Below are 21,732 nucleotides of genomic sequence, written 5' to 3' on the forward strand. Positions count from 1 at the left end.
CAGGTCATGCACTACCATCTTCAGGTCCTCCTAATCTAGGAAAGGGCACACAATACATAAATAGTGAAAACAATTAAGTCTTTATTTAGTCTATTTGTCAGCTTGTAAAAAGCATTCCCTTTTATGCAGCCTTTAGCCCCAGTGATCAATTTCTTAAAACATTCCAGGAGTTGTCCCTCTTCCTATTTATTTATTTATTTGCAATATTTATATTCCGCCCTTCTCACCCCGAAGGGGATTCAGGGTGGATCACATTGTACACATATAAGGCAAACATTCAATGCCATATGCTCATAGAACAAAGACAGAGACAGACGCAGAGGCAATTTAACCTTCTCCTGAGGAGATGCTTGAGTCCGGCCACAGGGGAAGCAGCTGCTTCATCATCCACTGTGATGGCAACTTCCTTGTTCCAACGGCGGCTGGATGATTTTTATGGTGTCGTAAATTAGCCTCCCCACATATAAATGGTACCTAAATTTCCTACTTGATAGATGCAACTATCTTTCGGGTTGCTTAGGTCAACAATGAGCTGGGGCTATTTTTTATTTTAATTGTTGGGTGCTCACCCCAACACGGGCTGTCCTTGAACTCATGACCTCTTGGTCAGAGTGATTTATTGCAGCTGGCCGCTAACCAGCCTGCACTACAGCCCGGCCCCTTCCTACTAATTTTCTAGTGAGAAAGACTTTGCAGCTTTTGGTTGTTTTCATGCCATAAATCCGCCAGCTCCGCCAGCGACAAATTCCAACCTTGTTGGGCTTTAGAAAAGCCCTAAAAACATGGCTGTGTGCCCAGGCTTTTAATCAATAAATGGCGAAGATGACACAGACTGAACTATGGACAAAGCATGAGGATGAACGGATCTGATTTTATGTTAGAAATTTATATTTTTTAATTTCTAATGCATTTTAATAGTTTTAACTGTTTTATGCACTGTTTTATATTGATTTGCATGGGCATCAAATGGTTGCCATTATTGTAAGCCACCCTGAGTCCCTTCAGGTGAGAAGGGCGGGATATAAATGTGAGAAATAAAAATAAATAAATAAATAAATAAATAAATAAATAAATAATGCCAATCTGATGAGAAAATACGGTACACACCATCAGCTTCACTAAACAAACCACCTTTAATCTATAGTAATTGAATCTCTCATGGTTCTTCTCCACCCTTTCCTCTCCCCCCCCCTCCTTTTCTACAGGTGACTACAACATGGGTGGTGATCCAATTCGTGTCATCAGACAAATCCGGGAGTTCCTCAACATTGGACGTAACCGCACCCATCCCAGAGAGGACTTCTTAGGTAATTAGGTTACTGCATTAGGTAACAGTGAGGCAGTGGTATGGGTGCTGGCTGGCTGACATGAAGTTTCTGGTGTTGCCGTTGGTGGTCTCAAGGACTTCCTGGGGTCCAAGGTCCATGGTATCTCTTTCTTATGAGCCTGTTAGGACTCTACGATCCTCTGCGAAGGGCCTTCTCTATGTCCCACTCAAGTGCGTTTGGTGGGAACAAAGGAGAGGACCTTTTTGGTGGCTGCTCCCAAACACTGGAGCTCCCTCCCAAGAGAGACCAGGAGGGCCCCATCCCTGGACAGTCTTATTTTAAATTACAGTTTTATGTAAATATTCAAAAACATTTAACCTACCGATGCCTCAATTAATGTAATCCTATTGGTATCTATTTTTATTTCTGAAATTTACCGCTCTCGACTTATACTTGAGTCAATGTTTTCCCAGTTTTCTTGTGATAAAATTAGGTGCCTCGGCTTATTTTCAGGTCGGCTTATACTCGAGTATATAGGGTATTTTATTGTCTTATATTCTTTTGATCTTCAAATTTTCAGACAGTTTCAGATGTTTTATGGAAACGAAGTCAATGCTGGGTATGTTCAGGTCACCTGTTGACTTAACGTGACTCCACGAGTTTTCTAGGGTTTTCTTGCACAAAGAATTTTCTTGGGTTTTCTTGAGAAAGGAATAGACAGAAGTAATTTGGTTGGTTCCTTCTTCTGAAATATAGCCTACACCACTTGATATTTGTAGGCTGTCTCTCATCAAAGGACTAAACAAAGCTGATCTTGCTCCCATTGGAAGCAGTCTTGAGACCAGCTACATGTACTAAAGTTGGAACATATGAGGAATATTTAGTTAAAGAAAGAGGGCAATGGAACTCAAGGGCAGAGAAGAATATAAACTGGGGGGAATATATCCAAATGGCCAAGCTGACAAATAGTAACAGAGGAGGAAATAATGAGGATTTTGTAAAGAAATGGAGGCTGATACTTGGGTATCTGGAAAAGAAGACAAAGGTAGATTTGATGACTGCCATAAAGGGGATTTAGCGAAAGAAGATACATGGGTAGTTGATGATTAGTTACGTGATACTTACTGAGGGGTATCGGATGTCTAGGGGGTTGGGTTCACGGGTGAGGGGTTAGGGGGACAAGGATAAGTCAAGGTATAACAACGGTACAGCCACTCTGTGAATATCCATTAGTTTAACAAACGCTGGCTGTACACTACAGTGCAAATCTTTATATCTTTCTGAATTTTTTTCTTTTTTTATATGTGTGTATTTTATTTTACTTCTTGTTTTTCACTTTCATGAATGTCTGCTATAATTTCTAAATTAATTTAAAAAAATGAAACGAGAAACAAAGCTGATCTTGCCTGGCGTTCAAGATCAGATGGGATCTGGTACCTTTAGGGATTTGCAAGTCAGCTAGACAATTTGATCAAAAAGATAAATTTCTTAGCCACAAGTCTGATGCAAGATATAGTTATACAATGGCCATGTATAAATATGTGAGGGGAAGTCATAGGGAGGAGGGAGCAAGCTTGTCTTCTGCTGCCCTGGAGATGTGGAAAAATGGTTTCAAACTGCAGGAAAGGAGATTCCACCTGAACATATGGAAGAATCTCCTCACTGTGAGAACTGTTCAGCAGTGGAACTCTCTGCCCCGGAGTGTGGTGGAGGCTCCTTCTTTGGAGGCTTTAAAACAGATGTTGGGTGGCCATCTGTCAGGGGTGCTTTGAATGCGATCTTCCTGCTTCTTGGCAGGGGGTTGGACTGGATGGCCCACGAGGTCCCTTCCAACTCTATGATTCTATGATATATCTTACTATAAAGAGTTGAATCCCATGCTAGTTTTGCCCTAGTAACCTGCTGTCATGATTTATGCCAGTGGTTCTCAACTTGTGGGTCCCCAGGTGTTTTGGCCTACAACTCCCAGAAATCCCATCCAGTTTACCAGTTGTTAGGATTTCTGGGAGTTGAAGGCCAAAACATCTGATGACCCACATGTTGAGAACCACTGATTTATGCAATCATTGATCAGTGGAAAGGCTCTCATGCCATATGAAGAGATATTAATGCAGAAGTACAATATGGATTGGAGCCTCCGATGGCTCAGTGTGTTAAAGCACTGAGCTGCTGAACTTGCAGACCGAAAGGTCCCAGGTTCAAATCCGGGGAGCGGAGTGAGCACCCGCTGTTAGCTCCAGCCAACCTAGCAGTTCAAAAACATGCAAATGTGAGTAGATCAATAGGTACTGCTCCAGCGGGAAGGTAACGGCGTTCCATGCAGTCATGCCAGCCACATGACCTTGGAGATGTCTACAGACAACGCCAGCTCTTTGGCTTAGAAATGGAGATGAGCACCAACCCCCAGAGTCGGACACGACTAGACTTAACGTCAGGGGAAACCTTTACCTTTACCTTTTTTTACAATATGGATTGCCTCCTCCTTTATCCAGTTTGCTTCTGCATTTATTTGTTCAGGAGGCTTATCTGGTCATGTAAGTGTGATTTATTGTTATAATTGTATTATTTTACTGTGTATTATGTTGTTATGTAATGTTTGTGTTGCTTTTATGACTGTAAACCGCCCTGAGTCCCATCCGGGAGACAGGGCGGTATATAAATAAAGTATTATTATTATTATTATCAACACAACGACGTTGTATGGCACAGCAAACAAGATAGATATGCTGGATTTCGTTTCGCAAAACCACAAGTCGAACACTTCCCAAGTGTCTAGGACTGTGTGATGTATTTTCTGATGATGTGTGCAGATCCCAGTAGGGTGGCCTTTTGCAGTTGGCAGATGGTGATTTTGTCAATGTCTATTGTTTCCAAATGCCGGCTGAGATCTTTTGGCACAGCACCCAGTGTGCCCATCACCACCGGGACCACCTGTACTGGTTTCTGCCAGAGTCTTTGAAGTTCAGTCTTGAGGTCCTGATAGCGGCTGAGTTTTTCCTGTTGTTTTTCATCTATGCGACTGTCACCTGGGATGGCAACATCAATGATCCAAACCTTGTTCTTTTCCACAACTGTGATGTCTGGTGTGTTGTGTTCCAGAACTTTGTCAGTCTGGATTCGGAAGTCCCACAGTATCTTTGCATGTTCATTTTCCAATACTTTTGCAGGTTTGTGATCCCACCAGTTCTTTGCTGCTGGGAGGTGGTACTTGAGGCATAAGTTCCAATGAATCATTTGGGCCACATAGTTGTGCCTCTGTTTGTAGTCTGTCTGTGCGATTTTCTTACAGCAGCTGAGGATATGATCAATGGTTTCGTCGGTTTCCTTGCACAGTCTGCATTTTGGGTCATCAGCTGATTTTTCAATCTTGGCCTTAATTGCATTTGTTCTGATGGCTTGCTCCTGGGCTGCAAGGATCAGGCCTTCTGTCTCCTTCTTCCGGGTCCCATTCGTGAGCCAGAGCCAGGTCTTCTCCTTATCAGCTTTTCCTTCAATTTTGTCAAGGAACTTTCCATGCAGTGTTTTGTTATGCCAGCTGTCAGCTCTAGTTTGTAGTGCGGTTTTCTTGTACTGGTTTTTTGTCTGCTGTGTTTTGAGGAGTTTCTGATTTTTGACTTCAATCAAAGCAGGTTCTTCACTTTGCTTGACATATTCTGCCAGGGCATGTTCTTCTTCTTTGACTGCTTGCTTTACTTGTAAGAGTCCTCTGCCCCCTGATCTTCTAGGCAGATATAGCCGGTCAACATCACTGCGAGGATGCAGTGAATGATGAATGGTCATAAGTTTTCTTGTTTTTCTGTCCAAATTGTCCAGTTCCACCTGTGTCCAATTTATAATGCCAGCAGTATATCTTATGACAGGTATGGCCCAGGTGTTTATGGCCTTGATGGTGTTGCCTCCATTGAGCTTGCTTTTGAGAATTTTTCTGACCCTTTGTGTGTATTCTTTGCTGACCACAGTTTTCACATGTTCATGCTTGATGTTGTCCAGCTGTAGTATGCCCAGATATTTATAGGCCTCTGGCTGGTGACACTTTATTGTTTGGCCATTGGGCATATTTATGCCCTCACTTTCAATGATTTTTCCCTTCTTCAATGCCACTGTCGAACATTTGTCCAAACCAAACTCCATGTTGATATCAGTGCTAAAAATTCGGACAGTGTTGGTCAGAGACTGGATTTCAGTTTCCGTTTTCGCATATAGCTTCAGGTCATCCATGTACATCAAATGTGAAATTTTGTGAGAATTCTTAGATATTTGATAGCCGAGATTTGTTTTTTGTAAGATTGTTGACAGAGGGATCATGGCGATAATGAAAAGCAGAGGGGACAATGAATCTCCCTGGAAAATTCCTCTCCTGATGTTGACAAGTCCATAGCTTTCATTTCCAACAAACAGTTCAGTTTTCCAGTGCTCCATCATGTTTTCAATGAAGGTGCCAACTGTTTTACAAATCCCGATGGCGTCCAGGCACTTGATGATCCAGCTGTGTGGGAGTGAGTCAAAGGCCTTTTTGTAGTCAATCCACGTCATGTGAAGATTAGCTTTTCGGCTCTTACAGTTCTCCAGAATCATTTTGTCAATCAATAACTGGTCTTTTGTGCCCCTGCTTTTCCGTTTGTTGCCTTTCTGTTCATCTGGCAAGATGTTTTTTTCTTCAAGATAGTCTTGAATTCTGTCAGCTATGATGCCAGTCAGTAGTTTAAACATAGTGGGCAGACACGTTATTGGCCTGTAGTTTCCTGGTGCTGCTCCTTTTGCTGGATCCTTTTGTATCAGGTATGTTCTTCCAGTTGTTAGCCATTCACTGATACTTCCTTTCTGCAGCATCTCATTGAATTGTTGGGCCATTTTTCCATGTAAACTAATCAGATGTTTGAGCCAAAATCCATGAAGTTGATCACTACCAGGCGATGTCCAGTTCTTGACTTTTTGCACTCGTTTGCTGATCATTTCAGTTGTTATTTCCATCAGTTCCATTTTGTTCTGTGAGAATTTTCCTTCAAACTCCTTTATCCACCCAGCGTTTTTGTTGTAGTTTTTATTATTTTCCCAAAGTTCTTTCCAGAACTTTGTTGTTGCAGTTTTCTCTGGCTTTATGGTTACTGTGTCTGTTGTTTGGTTCAGACTCTGGTAGAACCGTCTTTGGTCTGATTGAAACAGTTGATTTTGTCTGTACTGGATGATTCTGGCTTCATACCTTTCAATTTTTCTGGCTGTTGCTGTAATTTGTTCTTTCACGATTTCCAAAGCTTCTTCAATTTTTCTGGTGTTCAGCCAGTACTTTCGGATCAGGTATTGCTTGATTTTGTCATTCTTCAGTTTCCTCTCTTTCATATTTTTCAGGTTACTTGCATCTGATCTAAGTTTCTTGATTTTCAACTCTAGCCTGACCTTCCACTTTGGTTTTCCAGTCGATTTTCTTTGGGGCTGCCTTGGTTGTAGGAGCCCAAGTTCTTCTGTTACTATCACTGCTGCACTGTAGGCAAACTGGTTTGTTTGTTCAATTGATGTTATTTGGACAGTGGAGAGTGCTGCATTCACATCTTTCATGAGAAGCGCCAGGTGTCTCTTGGGCACTGTTTTTAGAGTTGGGAGCCGCTGTCTTATTGCATTTGCTGCAGCATGAGCCATGATCTTATCCTTGAGCTCTTGTTGTCTTGCTGTCAAGGTTCCTGGTGGTTCAACAGATGTTTCAAGTGCTGGTTCCTCAAATTCTTGCAAAAGCGCCACACTTTCTTCTGGTTCAATCTGTTCCACCATTCCAAGTGTTGCTGGAGTCTCTGCTGCTGTCTGTGCTGTGGTCTGATGGTAATCTACTTTGCAAATTTTCTGGATTTCTTCGAGTTCAACTTCACTGAACACTTTGTTTCTGATTATGAATCTTCGTTGGTCAGCCAGTCGGGGTTCTGTTATCTGTGAGTCAGGGTACTCTTGTTTCCATAGCTGATGCATCCTTTTTTGGTAGCCACGCCTTTGAGGTTCAGATTTGTAGTAGCATTTCATAATTGTGCGGTTTTCTGGCATTGTATATTTTTGCCGCTTCTGTGACTGTTCATTTGGGTTTTGATGATTCCGTAGCCCACTTGTCGATGGATGTCCAGAATCAGCAGCATCCACCGCGGTCCTTTTTATCCTGGGCGACGACCGAGCCAGTATAGACTTTGTTTGGGTTTGATTCTCCATAATGCTAATGGGTTAGGTGCTCTTGGTTGTGCTCCTCAGCTGAGGCCTCTCTGGCTTGGTTGGACCTGCCGGTAGTTACACTACCGCCAGCACAGCCCTCAGTCATCATTGGAGCAGCTAAGCCCCCCCACCACGTCAAGGTGGCACCTGCGGGGGGGATTATTATTATTATTATTATTATTTCTGTACCCATCCATATGTTTGTATCCACATTTTCCCACAGATGTCTACGTCTTTGCTGTTGGGGGCACAGTCGTCATGGAAAATGTGAATAAGATTGCATCTCAAAAGAGTGGCGAGAGGCATGCCTTCAAAATAAAAGACTACAGTGACCTCCAGCTGGCTTTTGAGGAGATGATTGGTAATAAGAACCGATATTTTCACTAATTTCATGCTTTACCTGTTGGGCCTCCAATGCCAACCCTAAGAGGAGCAGCTTAGGAAGCTGGCTAATGTTTAGCTTGAAGAAGAGGGAATATTTTCAATATTTGAGGGAAGTCACATTGAGGAGGGGGTGAGGTAGTTTCCGGCAGCTCTGGACATTGGGACAGAGCAATGGATTCAAATGGCAGGAAAAGAGATCCTACCATCATATTAGAAAGAACTTCCTGAAGATAAGAGCATTTCAATTGTGGAATATGTTGCCTGGGAGTGCGGTGGTCTCCTTCTTTGATGATAGAGATGGCTAAGTGTTAGCTGCTGAATATCACTGGTGGAGCAGTGTTAGGTGGATGGTTATTTCCCCCATGGTCTACTTATGGACATAATTTGACCCATCTGTCCTGTCATATAATGTCGTTAGAAACTGCATCATATAGTCAGTGTAAACCAGGAATTGGCAAACTTTGGCCCTCCAGGTGTTTTGGACTTCAGTTCCTACAATTCCTAATAGTCAGTAGTCTGTTAGGAATTGTGAGAGTTGAAGTCCAAAACAACTGGAGGGCCAAAGTTTGCCCATGCCTGGTGTAGATTCATATAAGGCAGTTAAATGCATTGTATGACTTTATACTGACCATATGGTGGTAGTTTAATGACATAAAAGAGTTAAACATAATGCTAATTGTTGTCCCTGGAAATTTCTGGATTTTTTAATGCAGCTAGATCCAGTTTTTTTTTTCTCATATACTCAGCAGCTTTTGATACAGGCGCTGTCTTACAGTGGCACTGTCCTTCCTGAGGGGCAAATCCAGATGTTGGTGTCGGGGGACTCCTGCTCGAACCCCTGGCTATTGACCTATGAGGTCTTTCAATACTTGGGTTTGTTCCCCATGCTGTTTAAGATGTAGGCGAAACTGCTGGGAGAGATCATGCAGATGATACCCAATTCTGCTACTCCTTCCCATCTAAAGCCAAGGAAGCTGTCCTGGTCTTAAACTAGTGTCTGGCATCAGTAATGGACTGGATGAGAACAAACAAATTGAAACTTAATCCAAACAAAACAGAATTGCTCCTGGTCAGTTGGAAGGCAGATTAGGGAATAGGGATTCAGTTTGTGTTGGATGGGGTCACACTCCTCCATCTGCAGTTTGGGAGTCCTCTTGGACTCAACGTTGATCCTGGAGGTTCAGAAGTGCTTTTGCACGTTGAAGGAAAGTGAAATTATGCCCATTCCTTGCAATGCTGGATCTGGCCATAGTGGTGCATGCCCTTGGCTTGTTCTCTGCATCATCCTGCTTTTCTGGGGAAAGCCATTCCCTTTTTTCCTTGGAGTACTCTGAATTTCAACAACTATAAAATATGTCTTCCTAATCCTAGATGAATCTGAGACTTTGTCCATGTGTGGTTTGGCCAAGGAACATGACACGCCAGACCACCAACAGAAGAACCCCTGGTACACCAAGATCACCATCAGGGTAAGATTGAGACCTTCGGAATGGAAACTGAAAGCATTTTCCTTCTACGGTTGTAATGTTGGGCAATATGAAGAGTGACTATCCTGCTCAAACTAAGATGGGTTAACAATGCCATGCCCATTTTAGAGCCTTGTGTGATTTTTATTTATTTATTTATTTATTTACAGTATTTATATTCCGCCCTTCTCACCCTGACGGGTACTCAGGGCAGATTACAATGCACATATACATGGCAAACATTCAATGCCATTAGACATTCAACATATAGACACACACAGAGGCAATTTAACATTTTCCAGCTTCTGGCTTCATGAGGGCATGCTTGATTCTGGCCACAGGGGAAGACACTTCAGTGTCCACTTGTGACACCGAATCCTTGATTGTATTACATCCTCATTCCTTCCACGAGCTGCTGGAAATGTTATGGTGTTGTAAATTAGTTAAATTAGCCTCCCACATAAAGCGTACCTAAATTTCCTACTTGACCAATGCAAATGTCTTTCGGGCTGCTTAGGTAAACAGTAAGCTAGGCTATTAATGGGGGCTTAACCCAACCCGGGCTTCGATCTCATGACCTCTTGGTCAGTAGTGATTTATTGCAGCTGGCTCCTAACCAGCTGCGCCACAGCCTGGCCTGATCCCCAAGTAAAAATCCACAGGATTGCAGTTGTGAACTATTGATCCACCATTCCATTGACCCTCTATTCACTAATTACTCACTGTTTTTTCCCTCTTCCAAATCAAAGCGTACTGGTGGTGTATATGAGCACTGCAAAGGAGCCCTTGTTTCCAAATACTTCATCCTGACAGCAGCCCATTGCTTCACTATTGATGATATAGCCGATCAGATCACTGTTACCATTGGTAAGTGACCTTATTTCAAGATGAGGATGGAGAGAGGGAAGCGATTGGTGGGTTGCCAAACAGTCACGAAAAATAAAACTCGTCTGGTTTGCTCTTGAACCTTTAACCATCTCTCAATGAACAAAAAACAGTCCATGATATTCCACGATATATCTAAGTGGAAACAAAATGCAGGAGAATAGAAGAAACTGAAACCAGAAATGACTAGATATCCAATTCCAATCATAAATTATTTAAATACAAACCACTGCTCCTGTTGGCTTCTCAGATGACCAAAATGTTGCTCACAATTCCCCCCCCCCCCTCCATTCCCCTTTATTTTATTTTACTTACATCCTGATAAGCAGTATCATTAAAATATGAATTATTTAGGGGTTCAACCAGACCTCCCATGGGAGGGAGACCCACAGCACAGAAACAGCTGCTCTTGAATTCCCAAGAAACCGGCATCATACCCTCCAATGTTTCACAGATAAAACTGATATACATGTAGCTAAACAACATCTGTGTGTATAAAAGTTATTGATGAGGATAAATGGATCAGTTAGGAGTGGATACAGCAGTTTGCTTTCGCCTGCGGATACGGAGAAGAGTTTCAATCTCCTCCTTTCCTCACCTCTTTACTGCCATATCATGCTATTTCAGAATGCAGATTAACTGCATTGAGCTGGATTGTATGGCAGTGTAGACTCACGCAATTCAGTTAATTGCAGTTTATCTGCATTCTGAAACTGCATTATATGGTAGTGTAGATCCAGTCTGAGTTAACTGAGTATAAACTACTTTCACATTTTGAACTCAGTTTGGAGGAATTGAAGTAAGGTGAGGAAAAGCTGGAATGTGGGAGGAGAGAGAAACTGGAACTCTTTAAAAGCAGTTGAAAAAGTGGGAGGACATAGTTGAAGCAGTTCCTACCAAATAGGGAAAGCTGGGGATATGCTGCTCCTGATGGTGGTGGGACCAAGGTGTTCTTGATGGCAACCAAAATATTTCAGCCTTTCAAATGCCTAGGATTTTATTGGTTTTGCTAGCAACATATATTGCGGTTTTTAGATGAGCATTGTAACTGTCTGCTAATGTCTGTGGATGCCCACAGGAGGTGTCTAATTTTTATTTTTCTCCTCCTTAGACAAAAAACCCTATAATGTGAAAGCCCTCTACTCCCACCCAAATTATCAGATTGGGAGGCTGGCCAATAAGGGAATCCCTGAATTTTATGATTATGATGTTGCTCTGGTGGAACTTGCCTCCCCCGTCATGCCCTCTGCTTCTCAAAGGTGAGATGAAAGGAAAGAAAGAAGGAAAGAATAAGGAGGATTGAATTTTTGTTCCACTTAAAAACCAAGGAATGTTGCCTGTGCCCCTGAGAAACTTATCGCACAACGTTGTTATGGAGTAGGCCCTCAACTTTTGTTGGGGCTAAGGGTGCAAGTCCCTTGCAAAAGTGGAAAGACTTGGGAGAACACATCTCTAGAAAGTCCTTCAGCATAACTTTATGGTCAGCTTCCACTGGAAGTTGATCATAGACCACTGAATATTGACCCCTGAAAGTTGACCATAGAGACATGTTGCAAGATGTTCAAATGTCTGCCATGTTCTCTGTAGGAATTTCTAGTTCCTCCACTCTAATTCCAGAAGAGAAAGTTGCAATGGAGGACCTAGAGCAGTGTTTCTCAACCTGGGGATCGGGACCCCTGGGGGGGGGGGTGTCACAAGAGGGCTTCAGAGTTGTCACCAAAGACCATAAGAAACACATATTTCTGGCAGAGAAGGCTGAAGCGTGCCTGTCCTTTGGCCCAATTCTTCTTTGGAGGGATTCAAAGGGGCTCTTTGACTGTAGGTGAACTGTAAATCCCAGCGACAATTCCCAAATGTCAAGGTGTATTTTCCTCAAACTCCACCAGTGTTCACATTTGCACATATTGAGTATTTGTGTCAAATTTGATCCAGATCCACCAAACAATGAGTCCACAGTGCTCCCTGGATATAGGTGAACTACAACTCCCAAACTCAAGGTCAATGCTCACCAAACCCTTGCAGTATTTTCTGTTGGTGATGGGAGTTCTGTATGCCAAGTTTGGTTCAATTCCATCATTGGTGGATTTCAGAATGCTCTTTGATTGTAGGTGAACTATAAATCCCAGCAGCTACAACTCCCAAATGACAAAATCAATCCCACCGCAACCCCACCAGTATCCAAATGTGGGCGTATGAGGTATTGTGCCAGATTTGGTCCAGTGAATGAAAATACATCCTGCATACCAGATATTTACATTACAATTCATAACAGTAGCAAAATTACAGTTACGAAGTAGCAATGAAAATAATTTTATGGTTGGGGGTCACCAGGGTCACCACAACATGAGGAACTGTATTAAGGGGATGTGGCATTAGGAAGGTTGAGATCTACCGACCTAGAGATTCCTACAGATAACATATGAACCCAATCTGCAAATGATCCAAACGTTAAACCGTAAAATGTGGAGGGTTGGTCTGCATTGCATTTTCCCTGCATTCGTCCCCTCTTTGTCTTCAGTTTATCCCACAACTGTTCTCCCAGTGCTGTTGTTTGGTTATTTAGAAAGCAATTATTTTCCCACTTGAAACTCTAAAGTATTTTGCAAGTGCCTTCCTCTGAATATAGCTTATGACTCCTGGTATTCCCTAGTGGTCACCGTTCCAAATATTAGCCAGACCTGATCCTGTTTAGCATGGATAATTTTGCAATTAATGTACTGCTTTCTGGGTTTCATCTTTGCATACCTGGCATGTATAAAGATGATGACAGGTATAAGAAATACTTGCAGGAAAAATATGCTGAAATTAAACTCTGCCCTGCTTAGCAGCTATTCCCCTATCCTTCCATTCAAGTCCCCAATGGGTGGAGATTATTGCTACATATTTCCACAGAGGAAGCCAGTTGTGGCTGATGGCAGCACACACAGTGCCTGCTTTTCAGACATAAACATAACCCATAATGTTTGTTGATGCAGCCAATGTTAACTATAGTTTGTTGAGGTGCCTTGCAGATGACCCAAGGCAGTATATTTGGGAATAGAAGCTTCATGTGTGTTGTTTGCTTTTGTGAACTTGAAAAAGTTAATACTTCCTAAACAATAATGATGCAAGACTTGGGCCATGTCCCTCTATGTTGCCATCTCTCCTAATTTCTGCTTTGCATTTCCCAATGCACAGGCCTATCTGTCTACCTTGCACAGAAGGAGCCACCCGAGCTCTGAGAAAGCCCCATCCTCAGACCACCTGCAGGGACCATGGTAAGAGAGTCGTGTGTTTCATTTTTGATTGATTTGTTGGACTCAATCACTTCTGAGTGCCCCCTTTTAAGGACTTGAGAAACCAACCTGCTGGTTTTCCAAGGAGCTGGTGGTGATGACAATGAAAGGAGCTTTTTTTTTTCATGTCAGGAATGACTTGAAATACTGCTAGATGCTTTAAGTCACTTCTGGTGTGAGATAATTGGCTGTCTGCAAGGATGTTGCCCAGGGGGCGCCCGGATGTTTGATGTTTTACCATCCTTGTGGGAGGCTTCTCTCATGTCCCCGAATGGAGAGCTGGAGCTGACAGAGGGAGATCACCCACTCTCCCTGAATTCGAACCACTGACCTGTCAGTCAGTCCTGCTGGGACAAGGGTTTAACCCATTGCACCACTGGGAGCTCTGATGAAAGGAGTGAGAAAAGGACTTTATCACACGGAAGTGGCAAACCTGCACAGCAGCAGGACTATCCAGTCTATATCACATAGTACAATGTGATACACAACACCAGTCCACCACTTCCCCAACATGAAACCCGTCAATAACCCCTGGCCATACTAGTCCTGAGACTTTGCAAGTGCAAAGTGTCTTAAAAATAAAATGAAATGGGGAAAAAATACAAGCAAAAGGGGAAGCAACACAGTGGGAGAGCGGAGTTATGCTGCCCACCTGAAAGTGCACCTTTGCACTGCCACAGTGTCACAATCAGGTTACATCAATAGCTATGTGATGTCGCCCATCACCATGATGGTAAGGAGCTGTTATCCCATGTTCCAGAAATGCTGCGGGATAGCAGCTCACATGCAATAAAACAATGCTTGTGAAAGATTTGGAATGAGTCAGGAGACCTGATTGACATGTTTAAGGAAGAGGAAGCAGCCTTGTTTTCTGCTGCCCTGGAGACCAGGACTCCAGGGCAGCAGTGGGTTCAAATGACAGGAGGTATTCTGATCATTAATAATAATAATAATAATAATAATAATAATAATAATAATAAAACTTTATTTATACCCCGCCACCATCTCCCCAACGGGGACTCGGGGCGGCTAACATGGGGCCATGCCCAGAGCAATACAATATAACAAAATATAAAACAACATATCATAGCACCATTAAAAATACAATAAATGATAATAGGCATTACATCAAGAAATCAAAAAACAGTAAAACAAGGGCAGGCCACGTGAACACAAAGATAAAACCTGGAGTGAGAGGGACATAGGGGTACTCCACTGCGGGCAGGGACATATGGAAGTGGGGAAATCTAGAGGATAGATGTTCGGGGTGGGAGTAACACAGAAATAACAGAAATTACTCACCAAAGGCACAGAGGAAGAGCCATGTTTTCAAGTCTTTCCTAAAAGCTAACAGCGTGGGAGCTTGCCTAATTTCAGTAGGTAGTGAGTTCCATAATCGGGGGGCCACAGCAGAAAAGGCCCTCTCCCTTGTACTCACAAGGCGGGCCTGGGATAAAGACAGTGGTGATAAAAGGGCCTCCCCGGATGATCGTAAAGATCGGGCAGGTTTATGGAAGGAGATACGGTCACGGAGGTAGGTGGGTCCCAAACCGTTTAGGGCTTTATAGATTATAGTCTGCACCTTGAATTGGGACCGGAAGATGAACGGCAGCCAGTGGAGCTCCTTAAACAGGGGAGTGGATCTCTCCCTGTAACTTATCCCGTTATTAATCTGGCAGCCGAGCGTTGGACCAATTGTAATTTCCGGGCCGTCTTCAAGGGAAGCCCCACGTAGAGCGCATTACAGTAGTCCAGTCTAGAGGTAACCAAGGCATGGACCACCGTGGTCAAATCAGACTTCACGGGGTATGGTCGCAGTTGGCGCACAAGCTTGAGTTGTGCAAAGGCCCTTCCGGCCACCGCCGACACCTGTGCTTCAAGCGTCAACGCTGAATCCAGGAGGACCCCCAAACTGCGGGCCTGTGATTTCAGGGGGAGTGCAACCCCGTCCAGCACAGGTTGCCACCCAATACCCCAATCCGACGCACGATTGACCAGGAGGGCCTCTGTCTTGTCAGGATTGATCCTCAGCTTGTTCCTCCTCATCCAGTCCGCCACAGCGGCCAGGCACTGGTTCAGCACCCGAGGGGCTTCCTTGGAGTCAGATGGAAAGGAGTAGTGGATTTGCGTGTCATCTGCGTAGAGATGGCAACGCCCTCCAAAACTCCGGATGACCTCTCCCAGCGGTTTCATGTAGATGTTAAATAGCATGGGAGATAAAATAGACCCCTGCGGAACCCCACAGGTCAATGGCCAGGGGTCCGAGCAGGTGTCCCCCAGCTTCACCATCTGGGAACGACCCTCCAGGAAGGACTGGAGCCACAGCAGAACCGTGCCCCCGAGCCCCATCCCGGAGAGCCTCCCCAGAAGGATACCATGGTCGATGGTATCAAAAGCCGCTGAGATATCCAGGAGGACCAGCAGGGTCACACTCCCCCTGTCCAGCTCCCTGCGGAGGTCATCCACCAAGGCGACCAAAGCCTTCATGACCATAAGAGCATTTCAACAGTGGAACTCATTGCCTCAGAGTGGTGGAGGCCCCTTTGGAGACTTTTAAATAGGGTAGATGACCATCTATCAGGGGTACTAAATTCCTGCTGAAATACTGAACAAAAAAATAGTCTATAATTTGAGTGTTACTCCCTCTGATGATATCACACAGTGCAGTCTGCATTCTGCACCCTCTCCAGTAGTACCACTGGCAGATATTAGCATGGCTTCCTCTCATATGTGGATTGGACATATTGTGTAGCACTATGGTGTCAGTAAGGTTGGACACCATGGGTCTTCTAGGATCCCAGCCTCCCTATTCCCTGCCTCTCTTCTGTGGTCCATTTTGCTTCACTGCACTCACACAATATTCTTGGCTTTCCTCAGAGGAAGAACTTCTCCCTACTGCAAATGTCAATTCTCTTTTCGTAACTGAATGCAATGACAATAAAGAACTGCGTCGCAGAACCGTGCGGATCAAGAATGGGGACCAGGTGAGTACCTTAACAGGGCACCCATTTTTAGCAAGAACGAGGAATAGCAACATATGTGTTGTTGAAGGCTTTCATGGCCAGGATCACAGGGTTGTTGTGTGTTTTCCGGGCTGTGTGGCCATGTTCCAGAAGTATTCTCTCCTGACGTTTCACCCACATCTACATAGATGTGGGCAAAATGTCAGAAGAGAATACTTTTGGAACATGGCCATACATCCAGGAAAACATACAACTCAATAGCAACATACTTGTTCTCGTGGCTGTGTGCCTTCAGGTTGACTCCAATGTGTGGCCATTGTATCATAGGACTTTGACGGCAAGATTTATTCCAAGATTTGTCATTGCCTTCCCTTAAGAGTAAGAGAGTGCCATTTGCCCAAGTTTGATGCTACTGTCACTGCCATGGCTTTATTCTGTGAAATCATGGGAGTTGATGGGAATGCTGGTGGGATAGCTCCTGGGATTACATAGCATTGAACCATGGCAGTTCATTTGGTGTCAAACTGCATTAATTCTACACTGTAGATGGACCTCCAGTGGGTTTCCAAGAACATGCAAGAATTTGAACCTAGTCTCTTGGATTCCTAGTCCCAGGCTTAAATCAGCTATTTACTTTTAAAGTAGAGGAAACACAAAAGCAACAAAGATTTGCAATGGGAGTATTTTATCCTGAGCATTAGAAAATAGTGGTGGACAATTGCAGGAGGTCTGGGGACCTATTTTTTTGCTCTTGAGGGGCCATGATCTGCCCAAAATGTTCTGCAAACAGAAGAAGTGGCAAGAACTCCCCTTCTGAGGTTGAAGTTTGATTATTTTATATTAAACCAGACACAATTCTTAACCAGACCACTGCAATGCACTTGGTATATGGCTGCTCTTGAAGATCACTCAGAAGCACTGCTGACTGCTTCCCCATAATGAAACTATATCATCCCACTTTTAAAATAATTACACTTGGTGCCCATATGCTTCCCATCTGAATTCAAGTGCTGGTAATGACACAGAAAGCCCTAAATGGCTTAGACTCAATACTTGAATGTGACTCTTCCCTATATACCTCATGCATAGTTTTTTATGTTAGCTGGTGAGAGTATCCTCTATGGCAGTAATAGGAATATATTTTCATAACCTGTTAAGATTATGATTCCAATATGGTTAAACATTCGTGCAGAGCAGTAAAAACGCAGAAGACTAGGGGTTTATGTGAGCAGAGGTAAAAAGAAAATAAACAATAAGACAAAATATCAGCCTCCCTTTCCCTTTTAAAAGTCATGCGCATAAAATAAGCATCAGAGAAATCAAATAAAATAGCAAAAATATGTTTACTCACAATCTTGTATGATGATGGTCATACAGGCAAAAACATCTCAGTTCCAAAGAAAAACAGTTCAGGAAACTACATATCTCTTAACATACAGGAACATCAGCATGGCATGGTCAGGAGCAAAGAGGAAGAGACAGGAAGAGGCATCTGTACATCACTTCCTGTGTGTCCCCAGAAAGGATACACCCATTTCCCATTTCATATGCAAAAACCCCTAAATGGTGTCATCAACTCTGGAATGCAGCTTGTCAGGTTACTAAGCAACAGACATAACTAACTACATAAACCATCCCACATTGAAAATGCATGCATGATTGCTTAGATAACCCAACAGGCAGACATGGGCAAACTTTGGCCCTCCAGGTGTTTTGGACTCCAACTTTCACAATTCCTAACAGCCGGTTTTAAAACTACAACTCCCAGGATTCTGTAGGATGAAGCATAAAGATAAGCCTCCCTCAGCTTATAATGGGATCAAAGCGGGGCAGAGGAGCCTACAGGCTATTGTTTGCAATATATGATATATTTCTCTCTCCTCTTACTCTCCCTTATCAGTGTGTCCAAGTGCATTAATTCAGTAGTGTAGATGCACCCCTGGTTGGTGCCAATACTGGCTTCTTTCTGTCATCAAGCAAAGATGACACACTGCTTCAGCCATTTTAATAACACTGTGTAACAAAATTTGAAAAAAAAATCTGTTCCTTGTTTGAAAGTGTTATTTCCTGTTTAAATGTGCAGTACTTACTTTGAAAGTAGTTCTACTCCAGAAACTTCATTTTTGTGGCTGCCACAAACTATGTTGAATAAGTTGAGACTCAATGAGATAATTCACTGAAAAACTAAAGCAAAATGTGCTGCAGGATGTCTCGGCAAAATCAAGGTTTCTGCAGCTTAATAAACTTTTCCTATGCTTTTACGATAGAACCAATTAGGGGATGATATTTATAACCCAGGAACAAAAAAATGTGCTACATAGTATAACGGCTTGCTACGTTTTTAGCCTTGAAATATTTCTGTTTTGAAATATGGTGTCAGGTTCATTGGGGGTTACATTGTCTGCACCACGCTGTCTGAGTCAATCCATTGTTTCTTTCCTTCTCAGAAATTTGCCTGCGAGGAAGATGCCAAGAAAGCCGATCAATACAAAAATGTCACAAACGTGGCAGACGTAGTGACAGACCGTTTCCTCTGCACAGGGGGCTTCGATCCCGAGTGGGACCCAAACACTTGCAAAGGTGAACACTTTCAGTCTAATTCCTCTCTAGAAAGGAAGGAGTCTGATCCCATTTTTATGACTAACAAGTTGACTTCAGGTCAGACTTCATCAGGCATGGAAGTTGCATCCTAGAATACCGTATATACCCGAAGATAAGCCAAGTTTTTCAGCTCTTTTTATTAGCTGAACAAACCTCCCTCAGCTTATAATGGAATCAAAGCGGGACAGAGGAGCCTACAGGCTATTGTTTGCAGTATATGATATATTTCTCTCTCCTCTTACTCTCCCTTATCAGTGTTTTACTTTTCAAAGCCTCCCTTGCTCTTAACCAAGGGAATGTTCTGAAAAGGGAAAGCAGAGTCCTTGCAAGTCAGGAAAAAGAAATTAATCTTATAAAAACATTTTCCACTTCAATATTTGTTCATCTCTCCTATAGATATATAGGCATTTTCTCCTGCAAGCTTTTGCAATCCCCATGTACCTATATATCTGTATCTATCTATCTATATACATTAATTTTACATATGAATTTTCCCCTCATATGTTTGCAGGTCTTTGCAAATCCTATATATAGATATAGATATAGATAGATATCTAGAGATTTCCATGTTCCTGCATATCTGTATCTATATGTATACATTATTTTATATATGAATTTTCCCCTCATATGTTTACAAGTCTTTGCAAATCCTATATAGATATAATTATCTAAATATAGAGAGATGTCTAGATAGATAGATATGAATATATATGGCTTGCAGATATTACAGTGGGAAATGAACACACACATATATAGAGAAAGATGTCTAGATAGATATATAAGGCTTGCAAATATTGCAAGGAAAATGCAGACACACACACACATATATAGAGCGAGATGTCTAGATAGAAATAAACATTTCTAGGGCTTGCAAATATTACAGGAAGGAAATGCACATATAGAGAGGATTTGCAAACATTTCAGGGGAAATGCACATGTGAAATTAATATATATAATTATAGATCTATACCTAGTTCTGTAAATATTCAAAAACATTTAACATACTGATGCCTCAATTAATGTAATTTTATTGGCCTTCCTGCTAGAGCAGTACCTATTGATCTACTCAGGTTTGCATGCTTTTGCACTGCTAGGTTGGCAGAAGCTGGGGTTCACAGCAGGAGCTCACCCCACTCCCTGGATTCAAACCGCTGACCTTTTTCTCAGCAAGTTCAGCAGCTCAGCAATTTAACCCATGCACCACTGGGATATAAGGCAATGTAGATCCATCCTCAGAAAGCAGGTGCATTGTCAGGGATAGACAGCATTGCAATATCTCAAGCTATTCAAAACTAATACAAATAATGGTTTAATAGCAGTATCTCAAACTTTTTAGCAACGTTTCATTGCATTTTCTCAAACTACTCAAAAGTTATAAAATCCCATAGAATGGATATAGCGTCAAAGTTGTATAAGTTTTAAAACTACCTCTGTATGCAATAAAAACATACAAGTGAATGACATCGAGTGTCCCAGGATTCTGCAACATTGAGCCATGACATTAAAACTAATATCAAACTGCATTAATGCTACAATGCATTAATGCAGACCAGCTTTGTCTGGCTTGTTATTGTAATGTAGTCCTTATTTTATTCTAACCAGTTACTCACACCAAAGTACCACTTCTGCAGCTACTGAAATATTTGAGTTAACTATTTAACTCGAATAGTTGCAGAAGAATTACTTTTGTGTGAGTAACTGCACTGAGGATCTGGATGTGACTACATCCTTTTTGGATGACCGAGCTTCTCATAATAGCCACTGTAAAATCATTTAATTCCCTTTCTCTTTCTGCTTACAGGTGATTCTGGTGGTCCCCTCATAATTCAGAAAAGGCTGCGTTACATCCAGGTGAGTGGGGACTTGACTGCTTAAATAACCACATGCCTTTATTTTGGTACAAGAAAATATTGGATGTAACCACAAACATTTATTTTAGTACAGGAAAATAAAGTGACGAATGAAATGGTTTCACTTTTGTACTTCAAAAGTTTTGAAACTGAGCTTTATGGCTGACAACCAAATACGTAAATCTGGGCCAGCATCCAACTTACTCCTAAATTTATTTTTGGTGTAAGCATAAGTTGAAAAATCTGATTTGTGTTGATAGGTGGCATTGCTTAGATATCCTTTCTGGCTACTGACAGCTATATGTCTATCAATCCTACTCAATAGTCATTCAATAGTACAGATTCAAATTTCATATTTAAAGCAGAAATACATTGGATTTTTATAAGATCTTTATATTCCGGCACAGATATTTTTTTTTAAGTTGTTTTAAAGGAGTTTCAAAATATTCCCCCAAAATGCTTTTGCATATCCTCAGAGTTCTGCTAAATGCAGTTTGGGAACTACAGACTTAGGCCCCTTCTACACTGTCATATGATCCAGATTATCAAAGCAAATAATCCACATTATCTGCTTTGAATTGGATCATATGAGTCCACACTGCCATATAATCCAGTTCAAAGCCGATAATCTGGATTTTATATGGCAATATAGAAGGGGCCTTATATAGAGTCATTGAGATTTTAAAATAATAGCATTTCTTAATTGATAGGTTTTCCATTTTCGCAGGGGTCCTGCTCCCTTAACCCCAGAAAATATATAACAATGGAGACGGTCAAATAAAAATAGCTGTTCATTGTTTCTGTAAATCCCCTTTGACAAGCTAGATCAGAAGATAAGAACTAATTTGATTGGG

The 21,732-nt window shown here is 42.3% G+C and overlaps 1 protein-coding gene across 1 annotated transcript in view; it reads left to right on the forward strand.

The window, feature by feature from the left end:
• The window catches only part of cfb (complement factor B), a 150,349-nt gene that overhangs the window by 81,205 nt on the left and 47,412 nt on the right, over positions 1-21,732 (forward strand). Inside the window, exons 27-35 of the mRNA XM_062969325.1 lie at positions 1,206-1,307; positions 7,678-7,815; positions 9,210-9,307; positions 10,054-10,171; positions 11,301-11,448; positions 13,367-13,446; positions 16,342-16,448; positions 18,875-19,007; positions 20,830-20,879. Coding sequence (XP_062825395.1) covers positions 1,206-1,307; positions 7,678-7,815; positions 9,210-9,307; positions 10,054-10,171; positions 11,301-11,448; positions 13,367-13,446; positions 16,342-16,448; positions 18,875-19,007; positions 20,830-20,879 — 974 coding nt within the window. The remainder of the gene's footprint in view (positions 1-1,205; positions 1,308-7,677; positions 7,816-9,209; positions 9,308-10,053; positions 10,172-11,300; positions 11,449-13,366; positions 13,447-16,341; positions 16,449-18,874; positions 19,008-20,829; positions 20,880-21,732) is intronic.

The sequence above is a fragment of the Anolis carolinensis genome, chromosome 2 (genome assembly GCF_035594765.1).
Source record: "Anolis carolinensis isolate JA03-04 chromosome 2, rAnoCar3.1.pri, whole genome shotgun sequence".
Classification (NCBI taxonomy): domain Eukaryota; kingdom Metazoa; phylum Chordata; class Lepidosauria; order Squamata; family Dactyloidae; genus Anolis; species Anolis carolinensis.